The sequence below is a fragment of the Pongo abelii genome, chromosome X, assembly GCF_028885655.2.
Source record: "Pongo abelii isolate AG06213 chromosome X, NHGRI_mPonAbe1-v2.0_pri, whole genome shotgun sequence".
Taxonomy (NCBI): Eukaryota; Metazoa; Chordata; class Mammalia; order Primates; family Hominidae; genus Pongo; species Pongo abelii.
Window position 1 is genome coordinate 142,841,684 of NC_072008.2, and position 17,938 is coordinate 142,859,621.

Here is a 17,938-nt window from a genome sequence, read left to right on the forward strand (position 1 = left end):
ACTGAAGAGCAATTCGATTTCATTCTCTGGCTATTGTTACAGAAAATAGGTAAACAGCTAGCAGTATGCAGTGAGTTAAGGGCAATCTTGTTCAGAATCAAAGTGGCCAGACAGCTTCCTGCAGCCCTATCATTATTATCTCTCACGTCTGAGGCATTTAGTCTCAGGTCTGCTTACAGGGCTTAAGGCTAAAAAAAGGAAGTTAGCACATGGCCTCTCTTATTATTGGATTCTGCCATGGTAAGTTTTAGAGTGGTGAGAAGGACTATGTACTATATTACATGGGCTAGAATTAGTAGACATAAAGGGATACAGTTAGGGTGGACCAGTTGTCTGAGCTTTGAATTCCTTTGCTTTTTTTATTTTTCTGCTGCCTTAATGTAATCTAAATACAATTTGTTTCAAAATATCTAATCACAGATTTTTCCCAGTTCTGTTCTACTCTTATTTTTGGCATACACATACAAGTATAAACAGCTTCTGTTAACCAATTAAAACTACACAATTTTCAGTAAGAATACCAAGAAAGTAAAAGAGTCACAATCAAAAAGGCTTTTAAAAACTTCACTTACCACTGGATTTAATTTCACGGACATAATTACTGGGGAACCAGCCTGTTCTCCCATTTAATGTGCCTTCCCACCAGCCTCCTTCTTCAACTCGAGTGACGTAAATGATGTCCCCCTTACAAACTGACAGTTCATCCTCATTAGTCTGCTTAAAGTTGAATCTTGCTTTTACTATCAACTGATGACTTCCATTTTCCGTCATCTCCTAGAGAAACAAAAGCCACACCAGATTAAGTACTCATCTAAATAAGGCAGGGGTAGAAATGATATGGATTTAGGCAAATGAAGTGGAGGAAGCAAAGACAAAACCCCAGATCCGTCTCAGTCCTGAGTTTTTAACTTAGGAATCCATGAATGGGTCTCAGAGGGATTAATAAATCCCTCAAAACAGTATGTAAGCTTTGGCATTTGTGAGAATGTGTATTTTGAAGTGGGTCATAGCTTTCATTTTTCTCTCAACACCCCTCCCCATTATCTAAAGATTATCTATTTAACTAAGCCAGATAACAAAGTAGAGTGATAAGCTATTCCACCCTGGATAAGCTATTCCACCCTGCCTCTACTCAACACACAAACAGTCCACATAATTATATAACCAAGATGTACTAACCTACCCTCCATAAAATCTGCCTCCCATCTCCTAATTACTAAGGATATCTTAATTTGGCTAAGACTTATTTATATGCAAAGATCAAATAACCCATAGTTGCCTAAGTCAGGAATTCTTTCTTCCATTTTTTTATTTTTATAGATTTAGGGGGTACAACTGCAGTTTTATTACATGGATGTATTAAGTCAGGAATTCTTAATCTGTCATGTATAAACTGGACTTCCTTTTTGAGGGTCACAGACCCCTTAGAGAATCTGATAAGCACAACATATCTTTGTCTAAATAAGTTCATACACATGGGCTTTTGTATACAATTTGAGAGGGTACCAGGGGTGTAGAGCTACAGTGTTCATCAGCCTTTTTTTTTTTCTTTTTTCTTTTCTTTTATTTTATTATTATTATACTTTAAGTTTTAGGGTACATGTGCACAATGTGCAGGTTAGTTACATATGTATACATGTGCCATGCTGCTGTGCTGCTTTCAAAGGGATCTGTGATCCAAAAAAGTTAAGAACCACATGCTCAAGTGCTTTGGAAGTAATAGGTCATAATGTCTTACTGCAAGTGGGTGGCTTTTGACAGGAAATAAAGGTTTCACCCAAAGAGCAGAAGATGAGGCATTTCCTCCCAAATAAAAGCTCCCAATAAGATCAAGTGAAAAGGCAACTGGGAGATCCCAATATAGAAGCTCATCATAGACTGAAATTTAAAATCAAGCCTTCCTCATTAGGAATGGAAAGAGAAAAATAAAAATGGCAATAATAATGGGGATACTAATCAATATTTATTGATTGCCTACTATGTGTCAGGCACTATTTAGTTCTAATAAAACAAGGGATAGGGAAATTAACAGCAAACTGCCATCAGAAAGTAGCCATAATGACTTTCATTTGCATAGCATTCTCAGTTAAGTGACTTGCCTAATTCTCGTAAGGGACAGAGCTGGAGCTTCAATCCGGATTTTTGCCCCACCACATGCCTTTGATTTGCTCCTTCGGGCCAGCCTGAATTGGTGCTCGGTTTATAATTAGTTTTCTCAGTGATGCCCAAAACAAACCGGATGGCTGTCTCACCACATATGGAGATGCAACTAGGATATCAATCTAATTTTATGGATTTTAAAACAGACGGAGAACTGGGGACTATACTTACCACTGTCTTTGACTGCCTTTGCAGCCCTGAAACTGTACTAGAAACTGCTCCCTGTGGGTTTGTCTGAGAAGTATTAGCAGCACTAAGAGAAGAGGAACGTCCACATGGTCTTTCTGATAGCTGATCTGTGAAAAGAGGAAAAGGCATGTTAAAGGAACCACTCAGGTCAGAAAAACATCTACCACATAACATCATCTTTCTCAGGATACTATCAGAGGCATCCTGGCTGTAATTCTAACTGTTATCATTATGAACATGCCAAGTGTATTTCAATCCCCCTTCCCTTTTTGGTGGCCAACTTCCTGTTCTTAACCTTACTGGCCATCGTGCTCCAGTAGAATGAAAAACAGCGACAGAACCACATTTTCTCTTAACCATTTCCCTACAACTCTTCCCTCCTGAACCAGTTGCAACAGTATGCCCTGTTATCCAAGGCAGAACTATATTGGGTACCAAACAGCTGTTTGTGGCTCTTATTACTTTGAAATATTTCAAATTTCTTTCTTTGTTTTTGGCCCATAACTCAGTGGCTCATTTCTTACTCACACGTAACAATATGATGTAAAATCTCCCTGATGTGTGTGGGGCAGGGTGGAGAATGAGAGTGAAAGAGATGTGTTGGGAAAGATGCAATCTTGATACTAGAATAATTTTTTTAACAATCAGATTCAAGAGTCTTCTCTTCCTTGAAACTTTGTGAAATTCGACCAGGCCAGAGCTGAGCTGGATGTTTTCAGTTTGTTGAGAGTATACAAAAGAGAGGAGCTGGCTTCTTGACAAATTTAAATAAGGGTTCTTTTCCTCTCCATTTATTTTTAAAAGATATAAACTGCAAAAGTCTAAAGCCCAAACATTCCCTAGGCGACAAGCTCAGTATCCAAGTAATTTCCTTGATGCTGTGGGTTTTAACTTTCACCTCCTTGTATTTTATAAATATCTGTGGCAAGGGAAGAGACTGTAAAACTTGCTAGGAGAGTTTGGCAAAGGAACGTATAATTTGTGTGGCATAATGTTAGAATTACACGATCCTCCCTGACTAGAACTGGATAGTTGTCATGTGTGTTAAATATAGTTACTTGAATTAGCTGTACTTTCAGCTATACGCCTTGCAATAGCTCAAAAGCATTTTTTTTCCAAATAGCAAAAGAACAACTTTGGAGAAGTATTTTTACATGTATTGCTATTATATACAGCTCTTTTGACAAAAACTATAATTACTCGATAGCTTCCTAGATGCTCTAACCTATTTGGCACTTGATTATATTGTCTGTTCTTGTCCTCTAATTGTTTCACGTGGGTAAGTTGAGTCTCCTTAAATAGACAGTAATTTTCTCAAAGGCAAGGACCATAGCTTTGACATTTTTTGTAGCACCTGGCGATGCCGGGCACACAGCCTCTTGACTCTCCAACAGTTTGAGCAGCAAGCCTCGTGCTTGGGCATAATGGCTCTGTAGTCATTTAGATGTGGGTCTGAATCCCAACTCAGCGACTAACTTTCTAGTTGGGCAACTGTTGGCCTGACTTTCCTTATCTGTAATATGGACCTAATAATAATAATACCTACCCCCAGTGTTGTTTCAAGGATTGGATGAGATCACCTGTGGCTCTTATGACAGCCTAGATCCAGGGCAAGAGCTCAAAGCATTTTAAGTATGATTATTACTATCTAGCTGTTGGTAAAATATACCAGGGAAGGAGTGAAGTTACATTCTAAGTGTATCATCATTTTCTTCACATTTACTAGCATTTATATTTAATACTTCTAGTGTGGTAGGTGTTAAACATTTAAATAAAAGATATTATTTTCACTCCCTATGACCCTAAGATTTCATTTTTGGTGCAAGGCTACTGAGGGGTTCCTTTACATGGACAAAGGCATACGTAAAACAATGAGAAAAATATGTCTCTAGGGGAGAAAGGGAAGTGACGGCTGTATTTTGTAAACTCTATGAAAAAGGGAACTGGTCTTTCCTTTTTCTTTTCTGTTTTGTTATACTCAGTTGGCTATTCAGAGCTTTGAATGGAATAGTTTCTTGGTTCTTATCATTATATTAAGGGCATTAGAATAACATCTATGATAGGTATGTTTTAAATCCTAAGCCATGAAAAATTCAAGCATTTGACATTTGTTGGGGTGTATTTGGGGGAGCAAGGGGAAAATCTGCATCAAGAGAACAATCCTGGCCAGAGTTGGCTCCTAGGGTAGTCACAAACACATGGATTCAAAAATGTCACCCAGAACATATAAATCACAAGCCCGGCTTACCTTCTGTTGCTTTGTTGACAGCTAAAAGAGTACTCAGTACCTTGGAGAAATTGACCCCTGAATAAAGGTCATCAGGATCAAATACCTATGAGAAAGGAAAATTGAAACCATAAGACGCTACAAGTATTCAACTCAACAAACAAAACTATCAAAAGGCCACTTCCTCCAGCTCTCTGGGGGAAAAAAAAAAAAAGTGTAGAAGCCAAGACACAAACCTCTGTATACCTTTGGGAGAAATGAGAGCAGCAGCTGAGCCTCCTAATGACATGTGGCAGGCCATCAGTGAGTCAGAGCAAAGCAGTAATGGGAAATGAGAGCCAAGCTGAGAAGGCAGCGCCCACCAGGAAATGAACAGCGCATACTCAGACCCACTCTTCTGGCCTGAATGTATCAATAGTTTCAGCCCAGTTACAGGAAGCTCATATGCATGGGTTACAATTAATGCCCATCACCTACACAGTGTCCTCGACAGTCCACAAATAAGGAGGTGGAGCCTTTTTGACATGCCTGCATCTGTACAGTTTATTAGCTGTGCCTAGTTGAGTCACTGTCAGAAGTGCCTTTTTCTCTGCTCTCCTTCCTCCCCACTGCCACCCGCTGCATCCCAACTGCCTAGGATCCCAATTCCATGTTGCCCAAACTTTCTGCCCAGGTCTGCCTTTTGCTCCCAGCTTCAGTTCTGTTTCTGCTGTTTGACCTTGCCCCTCTCAGCTCATCATGAATTCAAGTATTTGCCTGCCTGGGCCTATGGGCTCTTCCTGGCTTTAGATGACTTTCCCAAATATGACCTCTGGCCTGTCTGATACTACTCAACTCTTGGCAAAAAACACATTAAGTAAATACATTTCACTTTACCAGTCAACTGTCAATCTGATATGCTATTGTCCCCAGTGAAGATACCAATCAGATGTTGTTTTCAATACAATTTACCTGTTACCTTTGAAATGTAGCCAGTGTGTTAAAATATATTGAGTCTCAAATATGTATATTTGAAATTAGAAGTGTTCTCATGCACAGGTACAATCTATTAATTTGCCAGCCAACAATGTAAGTATGCATATCTGAAGGTAACCAGATGCCCACCTTCTGGATGGAAATGCCCCTTCTAAAAACATTGTGTTCCAGGATGTCTAGAAGTCTCTTAAAGAAAACAGATTGCATCATTTTTTCCCCAAATGTGGTGATGGAAATAAAATGTACCTTTTCATATGGGACATGATTGGTAATGGGCATAGGATTTTAAAGGGTCTGTCTTCCCATTAGGTAGAGCCATTTGTTCCATTTTTAATCCGCATATTTTCTGGGAACCATATCAAGACAAATTTCTATCTTTTTTGTACATGTTCTTGAAAACCTATAATCTGCTTTTAGAATGAAAATATATAATATCAATTTTTCACGTTTTGGGGGGTCAATAAAGATACATGCAAATGCAAACCTACACAAGTCTGCCTATTCTAGGATTCACTGCTTTATTCATTTAATCAATGAATGTTTTGCATTCAAAGTTAAAATGACCAAAAGGCCCAGTTGCATCTAAAAACGAGACATTAATATATTTCTGGTAAAAGAGTAATGCTAATATTACTAAAGAGTTAAACAACAACACAATCCAAATATATTTCTGAATGCTACAATATAAAATTCAAACTTTTCCAGAAATACATTGACAAGAGTTCTGTTTTAGTTTGTCAAAGCCTGGGTGAACAAGACACAATAGACTAGAGAGAGTGTCTAGTATCTCAGGGGATTTCAGACTTATTGAGTCTCCCTTAGAACTGATCAACTGGGAAAATGTTAATGACATGTATGCCAAAATAGCAGCAAAGCAAAAAAATTTACTTGTTTTTAGCCCATCAGTCCTAATGGGAGTGTGCATGTGTGTGTGCATGTGGATACATGTTTTGGGTGGGTGTGGTAGAGATGAGTAGATCTAAAATAATAAGCAGAAGTTAAATATTAGCAGAATAAGGCATGAGAGCAAAAGTTGTGATAAAAAACCTCTCCCTCTGGTTTTAGTTGTTCCTTATCCAGGGTTATTAAATGCCTATACATGGCAACACTGGTATTATTCACTTGTACAAGTACTTGACTGATTTTGAAAATAAATAAAATGATCAGAAAATGAAATGTGCATCAACAAGAGTCATTGCATCTGCTTGAGGGAAGCTTCCTGAACTGTACCCGGTTCTCTTTTGAGAAAGCCCTAATATACTCAAGTTTATCCACGGACACTGTTCTTCTTGCTGCAAGCCTATTCTGAGGCACTAGAAACTACAGAGGAAAGAGTTGGAAGAAGCCTCTGGGAACTGCTAGAGAAAGCAATGCCTAAGCATTATTATTGCAGAGTAGCTGGAGAATCAGATACAACCACAAACACCCTTCACCACACTATACCTTCTAAGTCCTAAATTGAACGATATTGAAAATTCCACCCTAGATCTTTCTTCCATGCACTTCAGAGAGCTCCCCTATGAAAATGGAAATATTATCTGGAGGGATCACAACATTTTCAGCCACTATCAGTTATTTATGTCTTAGTGGAAATGAGCAGTGTGAGACCAAGTTTAGAGATGATGATGTGGAGAAAGACTAAGGGCTCTGGTCCCCAAATAGGAGAAAGCAAAGGAGAATTCCCCAATGTAGAGAGGGTGTGAGAAGAACAAGGAAAGGTAGATTACAGTACAGACCACTTTCCTAGGACTAATCCCACTCATTTATACATCCAAAATGGAGAACCAATTCCCTTTTCTGTCCGCAAAGCACTGGAACTTGTTAAAAAGGTAACGTGAATTTGCACATTTATGCTGTATGTAATTTTCCAAAGTCATTTTCAATGAAATTTTTCAAAGTCAAAGTCAAATCATGGCCAAGTCATGATGATACTCATCTTCTAGTACCCTGTGCAAGCCTCACTAGTCTGTTCAGTGTCTCTGGTTTGTGACTGAGTCCCAGATTAGCTGAACTTTCTTTATACCTATTTTTGGTGCACAAAAAGCCAGTTAGTTCCAGTTAGATCCGTGAAGGTCAGATGAACAGCAGGATTCCCTCCCTCCATTCATCTTACCACATTCTTAGACTACTGCTAGATGGTGTCAAGGTATCATTCCTGCAATCAGATGACGCAAGGTTCAAATCTAACAACAATAAAAACATTTACTCTAACCAATAGGACAGACAGGGATTAAACTTTATTAAAGATATTTTAAGTATTTACATATAGCCAACCTAAGTTGCATTCCTACATCAGTAGATGAAATCAAACTTTTTTTGTTTTTTTGAGGCAGAATCTTGCTGTATCCCCCAGGCTGGAGTGCAGTGGCATGATCTCAGCTCACTGCAACCTCCGCCTCCCAGGTTCAAGCAATTCTCCTGCCTCAGCCTCTCGAGTAGCTGGAATTACAGGGACCTGCCACCACACCCAGCTAATTTTTGTTTGTTTGTTTGTTTTTGTTTTTGTTTTCATATTTTTAGTAGAAATGGGGTTTCACCATGTTAGCCAGGCTGGTCTCGAACTCCTGACCTCAAGTGATCCACCTACCTCGGCCTCCTAAAGTGCTGGGATTACAGGCGTGAGCCACCGCGCCCAGCCCAGACATTTAATTTTTAAATGTTTCCCCACAGCTTTTTATTCTAGATATTCCCAATGACAGCAAAACCTATTTGCAAACCACTAAACATCAGGTGTTAATTGTGAATTATTGGGGATCTGCCAGTGTAAACTGCAAGAAGTTAATATTTCTATAGCATTACAAATAGAACCTTTTGGAGTAGTTCTCAGGTTCAACATGTATGCTATTTTATGACACTTTCCCTAAACTGAAAAAAGCCAGGAAGCATATGAGAAGAAACTTTCCCAACTCCCTGTTCTATTCCCTTACTACTGTTTACTGATTTACTGAGCTCCTGCTATGTTCCTGGCAGCACGCTTGGACGTCACATACATATTGCTATGATCTGAATGTCTGTGCCCTTCCCAAATTCATATGTTGAAACCTAATCACCAGTATAATGGTATTTGGAGGTGGGGTCATTTAGAGGTGATTAGATCATGAGGGCATAGATCTCATGAATGGGATTGTTGACTTTATCCAAGAGGCCCCAGAGAGCTACCTTGTCCCTTCCACCATGTAAGGACATAGAGAGAAGGTACTATCTATGAATAGGGAAGCAGGCCCTCACCAGGATACTAAATATGCCTTGATCTTGGATTTCTGGCCTCCAGAACTATGAGAAATACACTTCCATTGTTTATAAGCTACCTGGTTTATGGCTTTTTATTCTGGTGGTCTGAACAGACTAAGATACAAACATATTTTTTTATTTGCATTTGATTCTCCCAGCAAGCCCATGATGTCAGTACAATTATTTTCCCCATTCCACGAATGAGTAAACTAAGACTCAGAGTAGTTAAGTCACAGGGCAGGAAAATTATGGAGCCAATAAAGATACACAAGAAAATGCTCTGAGGGGCATTGTAGCCCTGCATGCACACCTTATGTTTCCATGAGACATAGAGAAAAAATGAAAAAGCAATCCATGAGTCTGTATGCAAAAAGAAATCCTTTGCTTCTGTCAATACAAGTAGCATCTGTATCATCTGCATCGAGTTTGTTATCACCTCTAAAATGATTAATTCAACTAATTGTAGCAAAGAGAAAATCTTCCATATTACAAGGCTGTCTCCGCAGGGGCCTTGCCTAATTCCTGTGCTGTCCTTCCCATTTCAAGGGTCAGCCTTCACCTAGGAGGCACTTGGCCACATTTGCCAAAAGAGGGGAAAAGCTACACTAAGCTCCTCCTATTTGTTGAACCAGGTCTGCCTCGTGAGCCACGGTCCATATTTGTGAGGTCCTGGTCTGGTAGGGGTCTAGCTCGTGATTACAGAACCAAGCTAAAACATCTGCGCCACGTGCAATGACACCTAGCCTCCTGATTTTCTTGACATCATGCTCTAACCACCTGAGTTAACCAGTCACAGCAGTCTAGCCACATCTTAGTTAAGAAAAGAAGGCATACCCTACCCTGGTTCAGAACTGATCATCTTTAATGTCATGTGGTTTCAGTAACACCCAATCAACTTCTATTTAAAGGTAATTTAAGGTTGGGGGTGATTATAATAGGTTCCATTACTCAAGAGTTAAAAGTCTAATCAACTGAAAAGCAAGTGATTCATTGGGACCACAAGGACATACAGCTTATATTTCAAGCCTGTTTTTTAAAAAAGATTCCAAATATTTAGGAACATTCCAGCTTTTCCTTGTTCTTATTGCTCTTATTGAACAAAATCTTAAATTAACTTAGCTCATCTTGAATCACATTCTCTAATTCTCACAGCTGAGCACACTGCCTCTGTTCACCCCTGAACTTTGGTGGAAATGTCGTTACATAGTGCAACAGAGCAAGCAACTCTGAGCTGCTTAGTCATATTTCACTGGGTGGTACTGCTCCTGGCTCTGTGAACGTGATCTGGGATGTGTGCACATAGCTCCTACTAAAAGCAGTCACAAAGTCAGCAACAAATAATGCTCTTAGCTCAGAAATTGGATTCATTACCCACTGGTATTCCACTTACTAGAATATAGTGGATGGCATTTCTACTCTGCCTGGTTTTAAATAATAGCTGTTCCTATTTGATATGGACCAAACTTAAGGGAGCAAACCTTGCTCTCAACTTTTATTTCCTCCCTTTCTCTCCAAGATCTAATTTGTGCCTGTGGCTGAAACAACATACAGTGTATTGGAAAGAGCACTGATGTGAGAGTCAGAAGACTTTGACTCCAATCTCAGCTTTGTCACTATTGAGAAGTTGTGAGGACCTTAGGAAAGCAACACTACTTTTATGAGGCTCCATTTCCCATCTGGAAAGTGTCTTTGAGCAAAGGAGCTCAGTGAGAGGTCTTGTGGTCCATCATCTAAATAGGGGCTTTTAAAGGCAGCATCTTGGCTGGGTCCCCAAGGCCCAGAATCAGGTCTTCAGTTCTCAAGGCTCTTGAGAATGGACTCACACTAGCCAAGCTCACAAAATGCCAATGCATAAACCAAAGGGCCAATTTCTTCATTTTTACTAAAAATAAATGAAGCACTAAGAAGATTAAATACTCCCATTTTCTGGCCAGAGCACTCTCTCCCAGTAGAGAAATCTCTCTGGTGAGCTAAATTATAATCAGAAATGTGTGGAGTACTACAGAATCAGAGCAAAGAGAGCCTAGGGTATTGCAGCCTAACATGCTTATAACCTGTTTACAAGCTGATTTTTCAAAATGTCATTTTTAAATGACCTATTTATAAATTCTGGCTTTATCTTGCTGCCACTGCATCGTGGCATTTGGACTGTGATCATGGACAGCTTTAACTCTCTATGTTTTCTTTTTGGCTCTGTGGATTTCTATAAAGTCACTTTACATAACTAATATGGACTCTTAGATTACTCGAACCTCACAGAATCCAGAGCCAGGAAGTTCAGCTCCATGGAGCTCCTATGACAGAAGCCAAGATCTGAGCATGCTCCCTCACTCTTCATTAAGTCACGGATCTCATTCCCTGATGGCTACCTCAGCATCACCATAGGACTCCCATTCTTCCTTGTTAGCACTCCTGTAGGGGAGAACCCCTTTCTCTATAACAGAGATTTATCTTTAGTTGAGTATTAAGTGTTCAGGTAAGAGGGGAATGAATGAGGAACAATATAGGCATCTTAGTGGGGCCAGTCACAGGTTTAAATAAAGGGAGAGCAAAAGAGAACTGATGACTGGGCACAATGGCTCACGCCTGTAATCCCAGCAACTTGGGAGGCCGAGGTAGGTGGATCACTTGAGTCCAGGAGTTCGAGGCCAGACTGGCCAGCATAGTGAAATCCATCTCTTCTAAAAATACAAAAATTAGCCAGGTGTGGTGGTGGGCACCTGTAATCCCAGTTACTCAGGAGGCTCAGGTAGAAGAATGGCTTGAATCTGGGAGGCGGAGGTTGCAGTAAGCTGAGATTGCATCACTGCACTCCAGCCTGGGGAACAGAGCGAAACCCCGCCTCAAAAAAAAAAAAAAAAAGAAAAGAAAAGAAAAAAGAAGAAGGAACAACTGGTTTTGAATAATCTCACCAAAAAGAGAGTAGGCATGAAGGAAAGGGAAAAATGAAATATCTCTCGTCAATAGCCCTTGCCAAGCCAAGGACAGGAAGCAGGAGGCCTAGACTCAGCTGCCTCACAGTCAGCCAGCCATTGTGGCTTGGCCGGCTCCCGCCCCTCCTCCGGTGCTCCTGTCACCAGAGCCTTTGCAAAAGCACACTGGTGGCCAGTTTTGCGGGGTGGGGTGGATGGGTGATCTCTCAGCTGCTGGAGCATCTGTGTGCCAGACCTGAGGGTGTCTTCTCCAATGCCCCCACTCCCACCCCTTTAGAAACAGGGACTGACTCCCTAGTGTTCCAAATTGGAATGCGGAACACATTTTCCCAGAAACAGCATCACACCTGCCACTTAGCCTCTGTGAGTTCTATAGTTCAGCCACATTAAGTATTCAACAGGCTGTTGTGGGCCAGCCAGAAAACATAATCACCGTGTTGAGCCTTGTTTCTATGGGAAAATGTTTTCTGTGCCCCTAATAATCACTTAAAAATGAACTTTTGGAAAATAATTTGTTTTTACATTGAAGAATGGCCAGACATGTGTTCCCAAATCAATGTCCAACATCCTTTATGCTTTTTCCTTGTCCCTTCATATAAAAGATGAACAAATGCCCTAGACATTCAGGGTACTATTTATTTTAGAACTCTTAGTGATGAGAGAATCAAGGTAAATATATGAAGTCTGTGAGAATACTCTCAGAAATTTCAGTAGTCAGCAGCTCCTCCCTGCCTGTTTAACAATCCAGGCAGTTAGAGAGGACCCTCATCTATGGAGAGAAGGCTCCCTTGGTCCCTGCTTTCCTAGCAGCTACTAAGATTTAGGGTAGGAGCCCCAGAGCCTACCAGAATTTACGGCAGAGACTGGTGGTAAATAGCCCCACACAAAGACTAGGGAGAAACGACGGCCATGAAACAAAAGAGCCACCGCTAGTCACTTTCAGCGGCAGCCCTTCCAATAGTATCACCTGTTGCTATCCATAATGTCCTCACTGACCTACCTTCATGTTTCTTTTTTCCAAACAGCTACAGCTTTATAGTCTGTAGAGATGTTGTAAATTTAAGCTTTCAGTGGTCTATCAACCCAATATTCTTTATTCATTATGCAGGCGCTGAGATTAGTCCTGAATTTCCTATTAAAAGGTAGACTCTTTGAAGTCCACATTCCCTCACAGACCTGGCCCCAATATTCAACATATACGAAATACTTGATAAATAACCATTCATTGGTTGATTGACAGGATGCTCTGTCAGAGAGACTTATAAAGGTAAATTATGCCTAGAACGTAAGCCCCATGATGCCAATTTTTTTTTTTTCACTTCTGGATCCTCAGTGTCTAGAAGAGTGCCTGTCACACAGTAGGCACTCAATAGATACTTGGTTAATTAATGAGAGTTTAGCTGTTCTCATCAATAGATGATTAATCATACTTGAAGAAAAAGTATTGCAGAAAGTATAATAAACTCAGAAAGAGATATCACTTAGGAAAGAAAAAAAACAATCTCCACGCAAGTTTCCAGGAAACATGTAACATCTAAAATTAGATGTACCTGTACTCATCAGCAAAATTAAGCTCTGTGACCACGAGGTGACCAAAGGTGCTTCAAACTCTATGGTTGTTAATTTTTTAAGTTGTGTGCTAAGTGTGGGCAACATCCACAATTGCTTGCCTGTCCCAGGTAATAGAGGTTCCTCTAAATGCCATCACAAAGCACCATGACCTCATTATTATAGAGAAGAGAAGCTGCAAAGAACTGTGGGATTTTACTGCTTTTTCTGGAATTGGTTATATTTTCAACTGTTTTTGTTGTAAAACTGAATAAATGGCAAACACTACAAGCCACCCTCCCCTGTTCATGCCTATGCTCTAAAACTAGCTCCAACTCACAGCCAGAGCACAATGGGACATGGCAAAGCAACTCACCAGCACCAAGAAGGGGTAACGTGTAATTGGAAAGACTACAATTCACATGCCCAAAATCCTCCTAACACCAGCTAAACTTGGAGGAAAGGATGCTGTGCCAAAGTTATTATTATTTTCTCTCTTTACTTAGAGATTACCTTCAGCCATTCATTTCGCAAAGACTTTTGGCTCTTCCCGTTTATATATCTGTGTGATTCACTTTTTCAAAAGTATGTCATTTTCAGAGACACTCATCAATGCCTAACAGACATAAATTAATTAGTGAATCCTGCTCCAACTTCCTCCAAACAGGATTTGCACTTAGGAAACAATCCAAACACTGTTAGGTGGGCATTCAGGAGCTCAGATCTCACAGACATCAGAAATGATGCTTTTAGTTAGCACTCATGTCTCTCAAAACACAGCAAAGGCATCCAATAAAAAGCCTAATATAACCCAAGATCAAGTCCACCCTCTTCAGACTAGCATTCAAATTACTTCTCAAGGCCAGGCGCAGTGGTTCATGTCTGTAGTCCCAGCACTTTGGGAGGCTGAGGTGGGCTAATCACTTGAGGTCAGGAGTTTAAGGCCAGCCTGGCCAACACGGCCGTCTCTACTAAAAATACAAAAATTAACCGGGTGTGGTGGCACACGCCTGTAATCCCAGCTAGTGGGGAGGCTGAGGCAGGACAATCGCTTGAAACCAGGAGGTGGAGGTTGCAGTGAGTCGAGATCGCGCCACTAGCCTCGGCAATCTAGCCTGTCACACTCTAGCCTGTCGCACTCTAGCCTGGGTGACAGAGCAAGATGCCATCTCAAAAATAGTAATAATGAATAAATTTAAAATAATTTCTTCTCAAGCATCTCTAAGATAGACCTTAGCAGGCCCATCATTTCTCACCGTCATCTCCTTATATGCTCCAGAATCTTCTTTCTTCACTGTGCCTCTCTCTGACATTTATACTTCTCCTTCAGAAAGTTCCCTCAATCATCTGAATGCTAGCTATCCTTCAGGGCCCAATCCAAATCACTCCCTTCCATGGTGTTTTCCCCAAACACTATGCCTCAGTACACAACAGGCTTCCCTATTTCTGAATTCCTCTTGCATTTAGGCTCTAGATTCTGGAACCACTAATTTGGACACCTAACCAAACACTGCTAAATGCTGTTAAATTCCACTCTTTCACACATACATGCTGCCTCTGTCCAACAGGCAGGAGTCCACAGTGCCAGGCATGGTGCTCACTTTACAGACATTGAACAAGTTCTTGCTAAGTGTCAGTTTTCTCTCCCAATCTAAAATTCAAACAGGTATTTCTTCCACCAGAAGCACCTGCCCTTTGGGCATGCCTTTCCCAGAAGGAAAGAGGAGGAAAAGGCAAATTTTTTTAAGTAGAATTTGATAAATCAAGGCTCATATATTTTCCATCACCTGGTAAAAATACTTTTTTTTTTTTTTTTTTTGAGACGGAGTCTTGCTCTGTCACCCAGGCTGGAGTGCAGCGGCGCCATCTCAGCTCACTGCAAGCTCCGCCTCCCGGGTTCACCCCATTCTCCTGCCTCAGCCTCCCGAGTAGCTGGGACTGCACGCGCCGGCCACCACGCCCGGCTAATTTTTTTGTATTTTTAGTAGAGACGGGGTCTCAACGTGTTAGCCAGGATGGTCCGGATCTCCTGACCTCGTGATCTGCCCGCCTCGGCCTCCCAAAGTGCTGGGATTACAGGCGTGAGCCACTGCGCCCGGCCAAAAATAAATTGTTATTTTTTTTTTTGAAGAATATGATTTTAAAATGCTGACAAAGCATTTACCTCACCAAAAAGAAGTGAAGTCACTGCCTGAGATCACTTTGGAGAAAATCACAGTTAGAGAATCCTCACATGAAGAGCTCACACCTTGAAAGCCCAGTGAAAGCAAGAGAGTTTCGGTAATAGAAGAAATAAGAAGTAGCCTAGAGACTGGAAAAGTAGAAAAAGGCTTCCATATGACATCATAGGAGCTAGTACCTCACACCTTTAATTTTCTTTTTTTTTAATTTTTAAAAAACTTGAAACAAGTACTCTAGCTTGGCATAAAGTAATGTTATCTTAGGGGAAACCCAGCTTTCTTTCTGTCCTCATTTTTACCCATTTAAGAGTCATTTTTATGAATAAAAGTCAACTCCTGACCATCTACATGTAGACTCTTAAATACACAAGCTATCTAAAATGAAATTTTAAAAGTTCATTTCCATTCAAATACCCATTCATTATCCATTCAACAAATATTTACTGAACACCTGGTGTCTATGCCAGGCAATAATACATAAATTTGTTTTAAGATGAGAAATAAAAAGAACACTATATAAAATCTGGCAAATGAAGTCACCCACAGGTACATTAGCCCTAAAAGCATTTTCTATTCTGTTGTCTCTACTTGAAGGTGATTTTTTAATCTCGAATCAAGATTTGTCCCAATACCCAACAGACTCCCAAATACCAGTCCTTCTTCAGAGAATGCAAAGTGGTTATACAAACAGTGTAAATGCTTATTTCCACTATCACAATGTATATTCTCACAAAAAAGTTGTTAAATTTCTTTTGTTAGTGAAAGACTGCAGTCTCCTGATTTGCATACATTTCTCAGAAATTATTAGTACATACCTCTCTTTTGCTGGAGACCTCCTCATGAAGAACATACAAATTAGTGTTCAGGCCTGCTTCACAGGCAGGGCTTTTCATAAATGATGTTAAGAGTTTGACACCTTAAAGATGCCTCTTAAGGCCGGCGCGGTGGCTCACACCTGTAATCCCAGCACTTTGGGAGGCCGAGGGGGGCGGATCAGTTGAGATCAAGAGTTCAAGACCAGCCTGAGCGACATAGCGAAATCCCAGCTCTACTAAAAATACAAAAAGTTAGCCAGGCATAGTAGCACGTGACTGTAATCCCAGCTACTTGGGAGGCTGAGACAGAAGAATCGCTTGAACCCAAGAAGCAGAGGTCACAGAGAGCCAAAATCGCACCACTGCACTCCAGCCTGGGCAACAGAGCAAGACTCTGTCAAAAAAAAAAAAAAAAAAAAAAAGCCTCTTAAAATAACGTCCATACTTCCAAGAAGTAGGGAAACATCTTTGTTATTGTTGAGGGTGAGACAAGTCCTTAATAATAGTTTCATTTGCTGCTTTGCAAACTGCTGCATTTTATCTCACCTTAATTTAATTCCTTCTTTTCCCTGTTGCCCTATTCACTCACTCAATTGGCATGTCTGATCTCTGGAATAATATTCAAGTCCCCAAGAAAGTATAAAGCTTGGATTTTACCAGATTTGCCTAAGTAGAACTTAATTAGGAAGGTAAATCTTCTGCCAGAAGTCCAATAGAAATGATATGTGACTACCTGCTGTTTTGGATGATCTACATCTCTAAGCCCATACATCTCTTTGTGTGATAAGGCCCAGTTTGCCAGGGTATGACAAGGCCTGGAGCTAATCGGACAGATATCTAGTGTCATAGGTCTTTCTTCCAGCTGATAGCAGAGGAAGTGCCATTGCCCATGTTGAAATGCAGATACAGAGTAGCTTCTGGACTAAGTGGACATACACAACCCCCTCTAAAAAACTGGTAAAGGGAGGGCCCTAAGAAACTGGCAAGTGCCTTCACACTTCCTCATTTGCAATTCAAAGGCCCAACTCTGCATTTCCTCTTGGTACTAACCCCAAATGTCATCACCAATCGCTCTGCATACCTTATGCTGTGCTGGCAACATCACATCACCTCTCACACTGATCCTTGAGGGCCACCTCAATGATAACAATAAGACCAAGTTAGAATGGGGCTGGAGTAGGGGATAGCTGGCCAAAATTGTGTGGTTTGAATAAAGAGGTATATTGTGTTCTGTTGTCCCCAGAAACAGCCTGGATTACAGTCAACATTAAAACCAAATTAGAGTGAGTTAGATTTAAAACAAGGTAATTTACATCTCCAGTCAGGAAGATTCTAATAATCAAATTTTCTAACAAAATGCATTCCTTTTGGTATATGTTTGGTACATTCACCCCAATTCAGAAACAATGCCTTTCTTTTTTAGATATTACATACTGTGTTTTTTAAATAGAAGCCATTGATTTTTATTTTCCCCCTCAACTATGCCCAATTCATCAGGTTTATTGCTTATTTCCTGAAGGCAAGAGGTTTTTGGCAATCATCACCAAAAATAAAAGACCATTCATTGTATTGTTTAACTTAACTTAAACGATCATCTTGCTTTGGGGTGTATTTTAAAATTTCAAGCTATTTTAATTTTAAAATAAATATGTCTGTTTTAACAGACAAAAATTAAACTAG

At 40.3% G+C, this 17,938-nt stretch overlaps 1 protein-coding gene across 6 annotated transcripts in view; it reads right to left on the bottom strand.

The window, feature by feature from the left end:
* The window catches only part of ARHGEF6 (Rac/Cdc42 guanine nucleotide exchange factor 6), a 118,108-nt gene that overhangs the window by 79,619 nt on the left and 20,551 nt on the right, over nt 1-17,938 (bottom strand). For 5 of the 6 annotated variants that reach the window (XM_054545124.2, XM_054545127.2, XM_054545126.2 and 2 more), the window contains 3 exons: nt 4,598-4,682; nt 2,332-2,456; nt 573-774 (listed from right to left, as the gene is read on the bottom strand). In XM_054545124.2, the coding sequence (XP_054401099.1) occupies nt 573-774; nt 2,332-2,456; nt 4,598-4,682 (412 nt within the window). Of the gene's footprint in view, nt 1-572; nt 775-2,331; nt 2,457-4,597; nt 4,683-4,812; nt 4,832-17,938 lie in introns of those variants that run through there. The other variant, XM_054545128.2, reaches the window with a different exon arrangement.